We start from the raw sequence: 11,848 nt of genomic DNA, 5'->3' as shown, positions 1-11,848 counted from the left end.
GGCGGGGCCGTGGAAGACTCCTCCTACCGAGCCTCCCAGGCGCTCGGCGTTTGCATAAACAAGAGAGCTGGAGAGGCTGCCCTCAACAGTGCGCTGGGGAAAGGGGAGGGAACGTGACAGGCAGGTGTGGGATAGGGACTTCTCTTCCGGTCAGAGCAAGGGGCGTCCGAAACCATAAAAACACTTTCCCTTCATCTCACCCCAGATCCAAAGTCCTGAGGCTAGGCTGGGGCGGGAGTGGCAGAGAGACGTAGGGCGCCCCTTTTAGCTGCGCACAGAACGAAAGAACCTGTTTTTTCTTTAAGTGAGTGTACTTGGGTGACGCTTAGGGCGCCCTCCGCAGTGCGCGCAGGAAAGCGCACTGAGGCTGCGGAGGCAGAGCTGCATGCTGGGTGCGGGGAGAGGTGGGCGAGAAGCAAAAGAAGGAAGATTTGGGAACGCATGGTTTAGGGTGGGGTGGAGTGGAAGGGCAAATGGGGACCATACTAGACTGCAGAACTAACTAAAAGGGCACGGACTCAGCGACTCCGCGACGGAGCCTGCCTGGGTGTGGGAGTCTCTGGGACGCAGGGGGCTCCTGTAGCTGGCAGGTTGCTGGGCAGGAGGGGGTCACAAACACGGCAGGGAAGTCTCGTCGCTGCGAAGGGAACGCGGCATCCATCTCTCCTCGGGAACTGAGGAGAGAAAAGGTCTGAGAACCTGCCCTCTCCCGCCACTTCCTCTTCCGCCTCCTTTCCCGCTTTCAGCACCAGGATTCTTTGGGCGGGGAGTGCCAGGGGGCCTCAGTCACCCAGAACCCCCCACCCCGAGTCAAAGCGCTGAAATGAGCCCCACGGCAGGTACGTGTGCGAGCCGCGTTGTATTTCTGCCCCTCGGCCGGGCTTGTGCAGCCAAATGGGGTGGCTTTGCATATGTATGTCCCCGTCAGGGGTCTGGATGTATCAGAAAACCTGCAGGAGCAGGGTGCATTTTCCCCGGCTGGGAGGGCTGAGGACGGGCAGAGGAAAGGGCTTGGGATTCGATCCTTTTCTCCTACTCATGCGTCCCACCCCGCCGCCTAGGGGCCGTGTTCATTACCTTTGAAAATGCTCAGTTCTTCTTCGGTCCAGGGCGGGGCAGAAAGGAGGATACAGAGGGAGAAACAGGTGAGCTCCTGGAATCCGCCCAACCCTCAGCCTCTAACCACCCACCCACCTCCCATCTCGGATTTCTATCCCCCAACCCTTGGCTCCCTCCACGCCTCCTGCACCCCCAGCCCGCCCTTATTCTCCCCCTGCTCCTTCTGGGGAGGGCTGGAAAGGGCAGCTGTCAGCCTGCCGGCGCGCCGCCCGCCTCACCTGGCCTAGTCTCCGCTGGGGCCGCCGCCCGCGCCTCCCCGGGCCACCCCAGCTCCGCCAGGCCCCCCAGGGCCCGGGCCCTTCCGGCCGCGCTCTCCGCTCTTTATCTTCTTCCGAGCCATGTGGCCCCGAAAACTCGCCTGGATTTTGGCGGCGGCCGCGTTGGCGCCGGGATCGTCCAGCGGGATGTCTAGAATGTCGTCGTCCGGCTTGGAGCAGGCGTTCTCCTGGGGGCGGAGCAGGAGGGTTCTTGTGGGGTCACTGTGTCTTGATCCGCGGGAGTGGGGCAGGAAGAGCCCTGAGGGACTGGGACTATGGCGATACGGGGGTGGGAGGTGCAGAGAGGGGTGTCGAGCCTGGAGCAGGGCTATGGCAGGGACACGCACTGGGGCATGGGCAGCGACAGGGGAAGAAGGTTCAGAGCCAGGTGGACAGTTGTGTCTGAATTCAGGAAAGAGAAGTACAGGCAGGACTGGGTGCGGAAGAGCCAGGCCCATCACCAGCACCGAGTTAGGGGTCTGCAGAGCTGATCGGAGGGTGGTTTGGAGGAGCAAGGAAAACAGCGGCAGGCACTCCTGGAGTGGCCGCCTGGCCCCCTGCTCTCAGAGGGTAACTCCAGCTCAGAAGGACCCAGTCTGAGTCCAGGGTTTTCCGTGGAGAGGGTGGAGAAGCCTCAGTCCGCCAGCCCTCTCCCCAGTAGAACTGCAGGAATCTCACAGCTGGAATTAGGGAGAAGCTGGGGATACTAGTCAGTGAGTCAGCCTCCCCACCTAAGACTCGAGGCCCGGAGACTGTTTTCCTATTGACTTTTGATTTTCCACTGCCCAAGGATGAACTCAGACACAGGAGATAGGAGATGATTTGGATGAAGTGATAGAGAAAAGTCTTCACTCCAAGAAAAAAAAAAAAGAAAAGGAAAGGAAAGGAAAGGAAAAGACCAGCAAGAGCAAGAAGCCCTTCCCAGGGTGTGCTTCTGACGAAGAAAGGAATTATGGTGGTAACTACCACTTAAGCACTTATCTTGTTCCAGGTGCAATAACAGTGTTTTACAGGCATTATTTTATTTAGTCCCTCAAAATAAAGCTATTATGTACCTTTTTATGATTACCCCTAATAAAACTAATGATTAGACTGTTTAAAAACCTACCTGGGTCATACAGACAGTTACCAGTGGACCCAAGATTCAAACCTTTGTATTTCAGAGTCCAGAATATGTTTTTACCCCTACTTTTTAGGACAAGCAAATGCAGCCCAGTCAACCAACCAAGGTCTACCATTTGCTATAGGTGCATGGCCTTCGGCAAGTTATCTCATCTTTTCCTATCTCAGCTCCTTCCTCTAAAATATCAGGATAATATTATCCATCTCTATGGGTTGTGGGGAAGAATAAACAGCATGATATGCATAAAATCTCTTGCACAACCTAGCTGCTCAATAAATGGTAGCTCTTATGATTGTCTTAAAGATAACATTAAGTTAATGTGAAATAGTTGTTTTTGCAGGCCAAAAGTGGTCATATAATAACAATTTCATATGGTTCAATCTACTAATAATTAGGCCCACCTCTATGCTTCAAACTAGGTTTCTGTTTCTCTGAGAGCCTGCCCTGGCTGAAAGTAGAAGAGGTTGGGGGATTGATGGTATAGATTGCAGAAGAAAGGCTACAGAATGGAGAGGAATTCAGCCTCTGAGCCCCTTTGTTGCTTAACATTACTTGCAGTATTAGCGTGGGTCAGGATGGGGATGGTTACTATGAAGTTGGAAGGACATTTCTCCTTTGATCTGGCTCTCTGGCTTCTAGGAATTTGCCTCCTTCTTCTTCTTTTTTTTTTTTTTCCATGAAGTCTTCCACTGCTTTGACTATCTTTTTCTTCTAGGACACGAGATGACCAAGGTTTCACATAATAATGGTAATTCAGTTCTGCACATTTGCTCTCCCTGCCATCATCCATCCAGTTCATAGAAGTGGACAGGATATGAGCAAGGCTTCAGTGATCACTGTCCTAGCCAGATTCTTCCCCAGGGGCACAAGATTAAACTCTAGATGCCCAAGCACCGGCTTAAAAATGGCTCCCCTCGCCATGTTTCCCCAGGTTAGCCTCATTTCCTGGGCTTCACATTCTTCCATTTGTGCTCAAGATGCCCACAGTCGATTTAAACACAGGTAAAAGGAGTTACATTTTGGTAGAAGAGCCAAAAAAAACAAAAGTTACAAAAAGGCAGGTATGGTTGTGGAGGGGCCCAACACAGGTCTGGAGTGCTCAGATAAGACTCCTTTGGAATGTTTTATTCTTAGAGCTCAAGTCTTTCTTGGGATATCCTCAGGGACCAGTAAGGCTTCTTCTCAAAAGAGGGTGACAACCATAAAAAAGCATTCCTGACCTACCTCTCCTCCTTGGCCTCGCAGCTGTGGAGGAGTGGGAAGGTTGAGTGGAGGAAGGGATATCTGCCTCCAACCACGCTAGATCCGACCTGCTGTCACCACCCGCCCCAGCTGGATCCAGAATGGAAACCTGGAATAGCAGGCAAAGCCACCCCCGACACTCCATGTTCCTCCCCAGAACCAGCTCCCTCTCCTTCAGCTGAATTTTCAGGACAGAGCTGCCAGGTTGCCAGTCCACAGGTGGAAGAGGAAGGGGATTAAAAGGACCTGGGAAGAGGTTCATTGGTCATGGTGTCTGGCTGGTGCCTTTCAAAGCTATGGTTGTTGGTGTGTGCCTGAGAGTTCCATAGGAACTAGGGACTTCTGGGAGGGAGCAGGAGATGGAAGGGGCCCTGGTCAGCAAAGCAGGAGCCAAGGCTTCTAGTCCCAGCTGGGCACATTTCTGAGAGTCTCATTTTCTTCAGCCACAACTAATGAATAAAGTCTCCTTCAGCTCCCAAATCCGAATAGCTTTAAGGATTTCCCCTGCTTGCTGCTTGTTGTATGTCAGGCCCTGTACTAAGTGCTTTGCACATATTACCTCATTTAATCCCCATTTTGAGAAGTCAGGAAACAGCCTCCGAGACATTTTGTAACTTACCTAAGGTCACTCAGTTGACAAATAGTGAAGTGATGGATTCAGTAGCCTCTGCTGCTAGCCATTGCCTCAGGGCAGGTAATTATTTCTATGAATTCAGCAGGGCCAAGCCAACTAGACTAAGCAAAAGAAATGAGTAGGATCAAAAAAAAAAAAAATGTTTCTCTCATGTGCTTTTTCATGTGCAGTGAATGCAGGGAAAGTCATATATATGGCTATGTAAATCAGCAACTGCAATATTTGAATCAACAGGAATAAAAAACCATTCCTCTGTCTCTTAAAAAAAATAGGCAGATCTGTTTTCTTCTTCCTCATTTCTATTTGAGCCTCTGTACCAAGGAGAAATGAGAATAAGGCAGGACTAGATTCTTCCCAAACACCAGGTGATGCGGTCAGTGAGGAGAGCTCCAGAATCAAAGAAGAAGAGGGACCTGCCTGTAGCCCCCAAGAGGTATGCTGTTCTTCCTACATATCTCAGCTCCCTCCCAGCACTGAGTCCCGCCCTCCACAGAAAGGGGAAGAAAATGCCCACCCCCAGCCCTGCCCTTCCCCAACCCTCCGTCCATCACCCTTTCTTCTTCCTGTCCTCCTGCACAGTCTGATATTGGTGCTCTCTCTTGCTCAGCCCTAAGCCCTGCAGATCTCTAGGACAGGGCATGACTTGGGAAGGCTCCTTTGTACAGGGTGCACTGGAGGAGGTGCCCCAGGCCCTGGGCCGTGGAGATAATTGTGTATCTGCTTCTTCTTTACCTTTTGGGTGGGTAGCCTTTCCTTTTTTAAGGGACACTGACTCGAACCATGTCTACTAATCCTTCAGTATGGTTCCCTGGGCACTCAAGAGCAATAGTTCCAGGAAGGGACCCCCACATCCTACTCTAATTACTACTGCAGACACAGAGGAGACCAATTCCATTCCTTCCCTGGCCTCTTGGATTCTTTGTTTACTCACCTCTTTCTAGTGACCATGTCTCCCACTTCCCCTTTCCCAGCAACACTCCCTTCTCATCCTCACCTCTCCCCTCCCCCCAGCTCATTTCCCAGAACCCACCATCCATTTATCTTCTCACTTTACACAACACTGCTGGGAGGAGGGCCTCTTCCTCAGTGGAGCCCAGGAACCTCCATGAGGAGCCCATTTCTCCCTTCACAACCAAAAAATTGCTTCCTGTAGAATAACAAGCAGAGGGAAAAGGCTGGAAGGAGATATGTTATCGGGGTGTTCTTCAGGGGTTGGGACGGTAGGTGACTGACATATTTCTTTTTCATACTTTTCTCTAGTTTTTACGTTTTCTATTATGAGCAGATTACTTTTATAATCAGTAAATATTTAGAGGAGAGGTTAAAGCACAGCTCTTCGAAGAAGACAGGGCTATGTTTGAATCCTGCCTCCACACTTAGGAGTCATGCTTCCTTGGAAAAATCTAACTTTCTAAACCTCAGTTGGCATATCTGTGAAATAATACCTACCTCACAGGGTTGTTGCGATGATTAAATATAAAGTGCTGACTACAGGGCAGGCATTCACAAACTGGCAACTATTATTGAAACTAATAGGAGTTAAAATCGCAGCAACCACCACTTGCCCCTAAGTTTTCTCTGCCTCTTTGTACCCAGACATGGGAAAGTCTCATCTATTATAGTACTGGGCTATCCTTTCCTTCCAAAGCTCACTTTTTTTCCTTTACTGTGTCATAAGGTGGCAAAGTCAGTAACCTCGTGTATTATTAGCTGGTTGGCTGAATGACTGAAAATACAAGGACTTTGGAATAGTCTTTCTCCGAGTGCAGAGGCAAAAAAAGAAATACGCAAACAAATAAATTTCATATACGTATGATCACTGTACTCTTCCAGTGAGGCAGGAGCCAGGGCCTGTACCAGGCGCTTTCATACCGAGTCACCTTAACAGCAACCCTCTCGGGCGCTGGGCACTCGCAGTACCCCGGTTTCCGCGTGGGCGCTGACAAATTGCAGACACTTCCTTCCCTCGCCAGCAGGGCTCTCTCGCGGTCACTTCACCCAGCCCCTTCCGAGCGAGAAGGCCTTGGGGGCCGGTACAACCCCTCCCTAGAACCACCCTGACTAGGCTCTTTGCAGCCAGCATCACTAACCAATATGGACCAGCCTGCGCTGCACAGGGAGCTTAGGCGATCGTTGGAGGGTCATGAGAATCAGCCTGTCCGCCCACCGACGGCGGCGGCAGGGGATGGGGAACGGGTTGGGGGCCAAATGACAGGAGAAAGGAGTCGCCGCAGTGTCTCCAGGCGATGGTTTCCGGCGTCCCACTGGGGAGGAAGTTCCTCCTGTCACCCAACCTGCAGTTCCCCTGTTGCAGAGCCCTGCCGAGCTCCCAGTCCAGCCTAGGCTGCCTGGCGGATGGGCGCTCAGACGCCCCCGCGAGTTGAGGAGCATTTTTCCTACGGCTTCCAAGTCGGGCGGGCGCCTTCCACCATCCACCACCCACGTCTCGGCAAGGACCCCTTTTCTTTTTGCTCCTAGGTCTTCCGCATCCACTTCCATTCCTCACTCGCCCTTCAGGGCTTTCTCAGGCGCCTCTCGCAGGAGACCCCGCCAAGTGCCCCTCCCCCGGGCCCTCTAACTTACGGTGCAGCAGTCCATGCTGGTGTCTGGGGTCCTCGGCGGGGACGAAGGCTGGCGCAGGGCGGGGGTGGGGTCTGTGTGGTGCCGGGTGGGGGCTCTGGGGCAGTCGGCCGCCAGCCGACCCGCGCCGAACCTGCAGCTCAGCTCTCGGGTCCGGTCTCCCGCGCTCGGCTCCGCTCGCGAATGTAACCTGAGCCCCGCGGCCGGGAAGCCAATCAGGAGCAGCCTCCGGCAGGGTGGGCGGGGAGAAGTGGAGGGAGGACCACGCCCTCTCGCGGCTGTCTCCGCCGCGCTCCCGCTCCTGCCCCAGCCCCTACGCCTACACGCTTGTATCCAAGCCTCCTGCACACTCCATCCTCCCGGGCGCAATCCCCTGGCTTGCTAGGCGGCAGACTGCCAGGCAGATGTACGCCGGAGTAGGCAGAAGGAGGACCCCGACACCCCGAGCACAAACACCCACATCTGGGCACAGCACCCCCTCCCGCTTATAGAAAACCACGCACCCCTCACCCACCCCTCCACACTTCCACAACCTAGCAGGAGTCCCAAATATGGCTCCCTCTAACTTCACTCCCCCTCAGTCCGCAAAGAAAGGCTCCCTAAGACATGTGGTAAAAAGGTGTCATCATCACTCCTGCTACAGACGGAGAAACCTGTTGGTACAACCTGGCGATGGGCATGCGTCCACACAAAAGCTCACAAGCCCCACATGTCCACATATGATTTTCCCAGGGCTTCTTCCAACATACAGACACTGCAGACACAACCTGCAAAAATAACTATGCAGCCCTTCAGTTTCAGGTAAATGTGAACACCCTGTTGTGGGCGCCCGCGCGCTCACGCACACACACGGACAGTCACCCAACTCAAGCTGTCAGCATGACATATCTATTATTGATCTGTCTATATGAGCTGCAGCAAACAAAATCATATATGCACAACACCTATTTTTTATGCATTTATATATGGGAACCGACTTGGAAGAAGTATCCTCCTCCCTTTCATACCAGACTCGGCCTAACCTTTTGATCTACTGCCTCAGAATAAGACAAAAGCTGGCCATACTCGTCCTTGCTCCTGGGAAGAAGAAAAATACCCTAAACCCAAGTATAGAGAATTCGAAGTAATTGGCTCTTGGGTCCAAGATGAGGCAGGATGTGGGCTTCGTGAGAGGCTGGGAAGGGGAGCTACGGAAAGAGCATCTGGGAGGGACAGCCTGCCACTGTTGTGGTCGTCAGCCTCCCCCAACTCGGCAGGGTACAAGAGCTGGCAGTGTGGCTTGTTATGTGGGTAGGGTAGGCCTTCTCTGAGAAAACTAGAAAGTCTTTCTCAGCTAAGGTCCCAGAGAAGGGAAGGAGGAAAGGATGGCTGCTGCTGGGAGCAAAGGTGGGAAATGCCCTGTGGCTTCGGGTGGGACAGCAGATCCTGAGACAGGTCTACTGTGCATCCCCAGCCCCTGGCCATGACCAGGAACCACATGGCAGTGACATGCTTCCTTCCCACCTAGATGTTTGGGCCCGAGGCTCTGCTTGCCAAGGGAAAAATGAGTGGGAGGGAAATGCCTGTGTCCATTCAGGGTGGGGATAAGTTTAGCCAGCTTGCGGTCCTAGGCTGAGCTGGATGCTGGCCGGGATTCCAGGGCTTGGGGTGTAGGGGTGTCTCTCCCAGCATGTTTGGGACCCACCCACTTTTGTAATGAAAAATCTGTTCCCCAATCTGTCTCTGGCACATCCTCCATCTCCCCACCTCCACCAAATGGCCAGATGTCCTGGGAACTCAGGCCCTTGCCTAAATGACGGGCACATCTGTGACCTTAGGTTGTGCCAATTCCTGCTGGACTTCAGAATCCAGAGAGGAGAGGAAAGGGGGAAATTAGGGGACAGAGTGGATACCAGGCCTAGACTCTGTGCTTTTCTCTTCCCAAATTAGAGCTGAGGGATTCGGGATTTGGTGAGTTTGCAGTGAAGTCTCCCAAGTTGCTAGGCAACATCCCTCTGCAGACTGCACTGCCTCTGGGCCCTTCTTCCTGCTGGTCAGAACTGAAGGGGGGGGTATCTTTACAACACTCCCCCCCCCACCAACTCCCACACAGGCAACACAGCCCTTCCTTCTTCCTGAAGGACACCTTGGTGTGGGGTGAGGGTGTCTCTGAACACTGGAGGGCCCATAGGAGAACAAATACGGCAACTGTCAGTTCCATCCGCAAAGCAACCATTTCAGCAACAGCCCACTCAGGGCGCCTACGCAGAACTGGCCACAGTGCTGGCCCTGGGGGATGGGCAGGCTCTGAGGTGAAGAAAAACAGAGAGGAAGGCAGAGCCTGAGATGAGAAGACAGATACTCACAGACTCGAATACCAGTGGCAGGAGCAGCAACACATATGGCCTCATAGAAATTACACACACACACACACAGACGCACAGATGCCGACACACACACTGCCCACACACCCAGAGACACACAGCCTGCACGCGTTGTCACCCACTGACATCCAAAGACATGCTCAGCGTGGGCCCCTTAACCACTGTGGGGCCGGGGCATCCACTAGCCCTAGTGAAAAGTCCCTCTTCTGAGCCTCTAGGTGGCTGGGGTTTGTCAGCAAGGTGGACTGGTAGGACTCAGCCTGTGATACTCAAATAGATGAGGCAGGAGAAAGGACAGATGCAGTAAGGGATGGCTGGGTCTGCCTCTGCAGGCTCTGGTCTTTGGCAGAATGATGCCAAGTTATACTCTCCATGGTAACCTGCCTGGCCTAGGGCCTGGGTACCACTGGTCAACATCTGGAGTATGACCTGCTGGCCAGATGGGCTTAGACTCGTAGTTGTTCTTGATTTTTCGAATTTTAAAGCTTCTCATCTACAGTGCGCAGCCCCCATAGCTACTGAAGGAGAACTGCTGGCCTAGATGAGCTCTGGAAGGGAAGGGTCAGGTTAGAGAGGCAGCTGGGGCATGTTGTTGGGTGCCGTGGGATAGAACCAGCAGGAAGCATGGAGGTGAGAGGGGTAGGTGAGGGATAGACGAAAGAGAGGATAAAAGATGGATTCGTGGGAAGCTCCTGTGGTCCAATACAGATTCTTCTTGGGACAGATGGAAGGGGATTTGGAGAGGGTTGGTCCTAGTGAGCAGGGAGAAAAGCCAAGGCATGTGACAATCTATTTGCCAATAACTTGTGGCTTCCCCTCCTCGGAGTGGGCACCTTCTGAACATCACATCCCGGCTCAAGCCCACGGAGGGACTCATAATCAGAAGGGGGCTAGAAAGTAAGAGGCCTGTGCCTTTGGTGGAGCTGATCTGGGGGCTTCTTAGGTCAGGATTTTACCCATTTGAGTGGAGGGGGTGGAGGTAGCAGGAAATTCAGTTTTCTCTGCAAATATTTCAGCTTTTGCTGTTGTAGTATTTTTAGCAACCTGGTTGGCAGAGGAGGAGCCCGGGTACATTTTTAAAGGGGCCTCTGCCAGGCTGGAGGCCTCTTCCCACCCTCACCCCACATGTCAGAAAGGAGAGGGGGAGAAAACACGTGGTTTAAGGGGTCCATTCAAAGGTAGAAATCAGGTTTGCTGGACATTAGGTGACCGTTAAGTCATTTTCACCAGTAGTCATTTCGTTCAGTCATTGTCAGCATCATGATTGTTACCGGCATTATCAAGAAGAGTAAATATTTATTGAACTTCTGATATGTTCAGGGTGCTGCTAGGGAGGCAATATGGAAGGCTTGATATAATATATTTGCTAAGATGGGGAAAGAACCACTATTCCAGAGTGAGTTCTAGGCTAAATCTGAATAGCACTTTACAAAGTGCTACCACATCCATTATTTAAAGTGGTGTTCTTGAGAACAGTGTGAGGAGGTATTAGTCTTCCTTTCTTTCTTCCTTCCTTCCTTCCTTCCTTCCTTCCTTCCTTCCTTCCTTCCTTCCTTCCTTCCTTCCTTCCTTTCTCTTCTTTCTCTTTCTTCTTTTTTTTTTTGAGACAGAGTCACACGCCATCACCCAGGTTGGAGTGCAGTGGCACAATCTTAATCAACCTCCACCTCCCAGGTTCAAGCAATTCTCCTGCCTCAGCCTCCTGAGTAGCTGGGATTACAGGCGCCCACCACAACGCCTGGCTAATTTTTTTGTACTTTTAGTAGAGAGGGGGTTTTGTCATGTTTGCCAGGTTGGTCTCGAACTCTTGGCCTCAAGTGATCTGCCTGCCTCAGTCTCCCAAAGTGCTGGGATTACAGGAGTGAGCCACCATGCCCAGTCTAGGAGGTACTGTTATTTCTAACCTCTTTATCTGAGGAGGAAACTGAGGCTGGGAGAGGTTAAGTGGCTTTTGCTATTTGTCCAGCATTAGATCTCTGGTGAAATGCAGAACTAGGACTAGAACCCAGGAGCTCTGACTTCGAATTCTGTGTTTCTCCTCTACAGTGCTCCTAGCATGTGCTAAACAAATCAGACATAATCTCTTTTCTCTTGGATGTTGTAATCTGATGGAAAAAGTACATATGTGTGTGCATGTGTGTGTATAAAATAAAGTAATGAATGATAGATACCAAAGGAATTAAGCTGGCAGTACATGTTATGGGAGTTGAGGTGTGGGAGAAATGACTGAGAATTTGAATGGTCAAGGAAGGCTCCCTGGATGATGGTTTGAAGCAAGTGTGAATCCGAAAGTGTCTGAGACAGTTATCAATCAATTTGGAGAGTTCATTTTGCCAAGTTAAGGAAGCACCTGTTGACATATCCTCAAGAGGTGCAGATGACGTGTGCCCAAGGTAGTTGGGTATAAGCTTGCTTTACAAGCTTGTACAAGGGGTACAGCTTGCTTTTATACTTTTTAGGAAGACATAATACATCAATCAATACTTGTAAGATGTACATTGGTTTGATCTGGAGAGATGGGACAACTTGA

General features: G+C 51.7%; 1 protein-coding gene across 4 annotated transcripts; it reads right to left on the bottom strand.

Annotated features, from left to right (window-relative positions):
• Nucleotides 1-2: 2 nt before the first annotated feature.
• On the bottom strand, nucleotides 3-7,146 carry NRGN (neurogranin (protein kinase C substrate, RC3)). Of its 4 annotated transcripts, none has more exons than XM_011934578.1 (4): nucleotides 6,959-7,146; nucleotides 1,338-1,564; nucleotides 1,078-1,095; nucleotides 3-674 (listed from the first exon to the last, which is right to left on the bottom strand). In XM_011934578.1, the coding sequence occupies exons 1-2, from the start codon at nucleotides 6,971-6,973 to the stop codon at nucleotides 1,343-1,345; spliced, it is 237 nt and encodes a 78-aa protein (XP_011789968.1). In that variant the 5' UTR covers nucleotides 6,974-7,146; the 3' UTR covers nucleotides 3-674; nucleotides 1,078-1,095; nucleotides 1,338-1,342. The 4 variants fall into 4 exon arrangements, with proteins under 4 accessions (XP_011789968.1, XP_011789969.1, XP_011789967.1 ...); XM_011934579.1 differs by having other exon boundaries at nucleotides 1,078-1,098; nucleotides 6,959-7,141; XM_011934577.1 differs by lacking the exon at nucleotides 6,959-7,146 and having other exon boundaries at nucleotides 1,078-1,098; nucleotides 1,338-1,983.
• Nucleotides 7,147-11,848: the final 4,702 nt, after the last annotated feature.

This window comes from Colobus angolensis, unplaced genomic scaffold (genome assembly GCF_000951035.1).
Source record: "Colobus angolensis palliatus isolate OR3802 unplaced genomic scaffold, Cang.pa_1.0 Scaffold137, whole genome shotgun sequence".
Taxonomy (NCBI): domain Eukaryota; kingdom Metazoa; phylum Chordata; class Mammalia; order Primates; family Cercopithecidae; genus Colobus; species Colobus angolensis.
The sequence above is the reverse complement of the archived record's forward strand: the minus strand, read 5'-3'. Positions and strand labels throughout refer to the sequence as shown.

What these genes read in the sequence shown, in the direction of transcription:
- NRGN (XM_011934577.1), bottom strand. Translation starts at nt 1,834, where the DNA reads ATGGGCCTGGCTCTTCCGCACCCAGTCCTGCCTGTACTTCTCTTTCCT.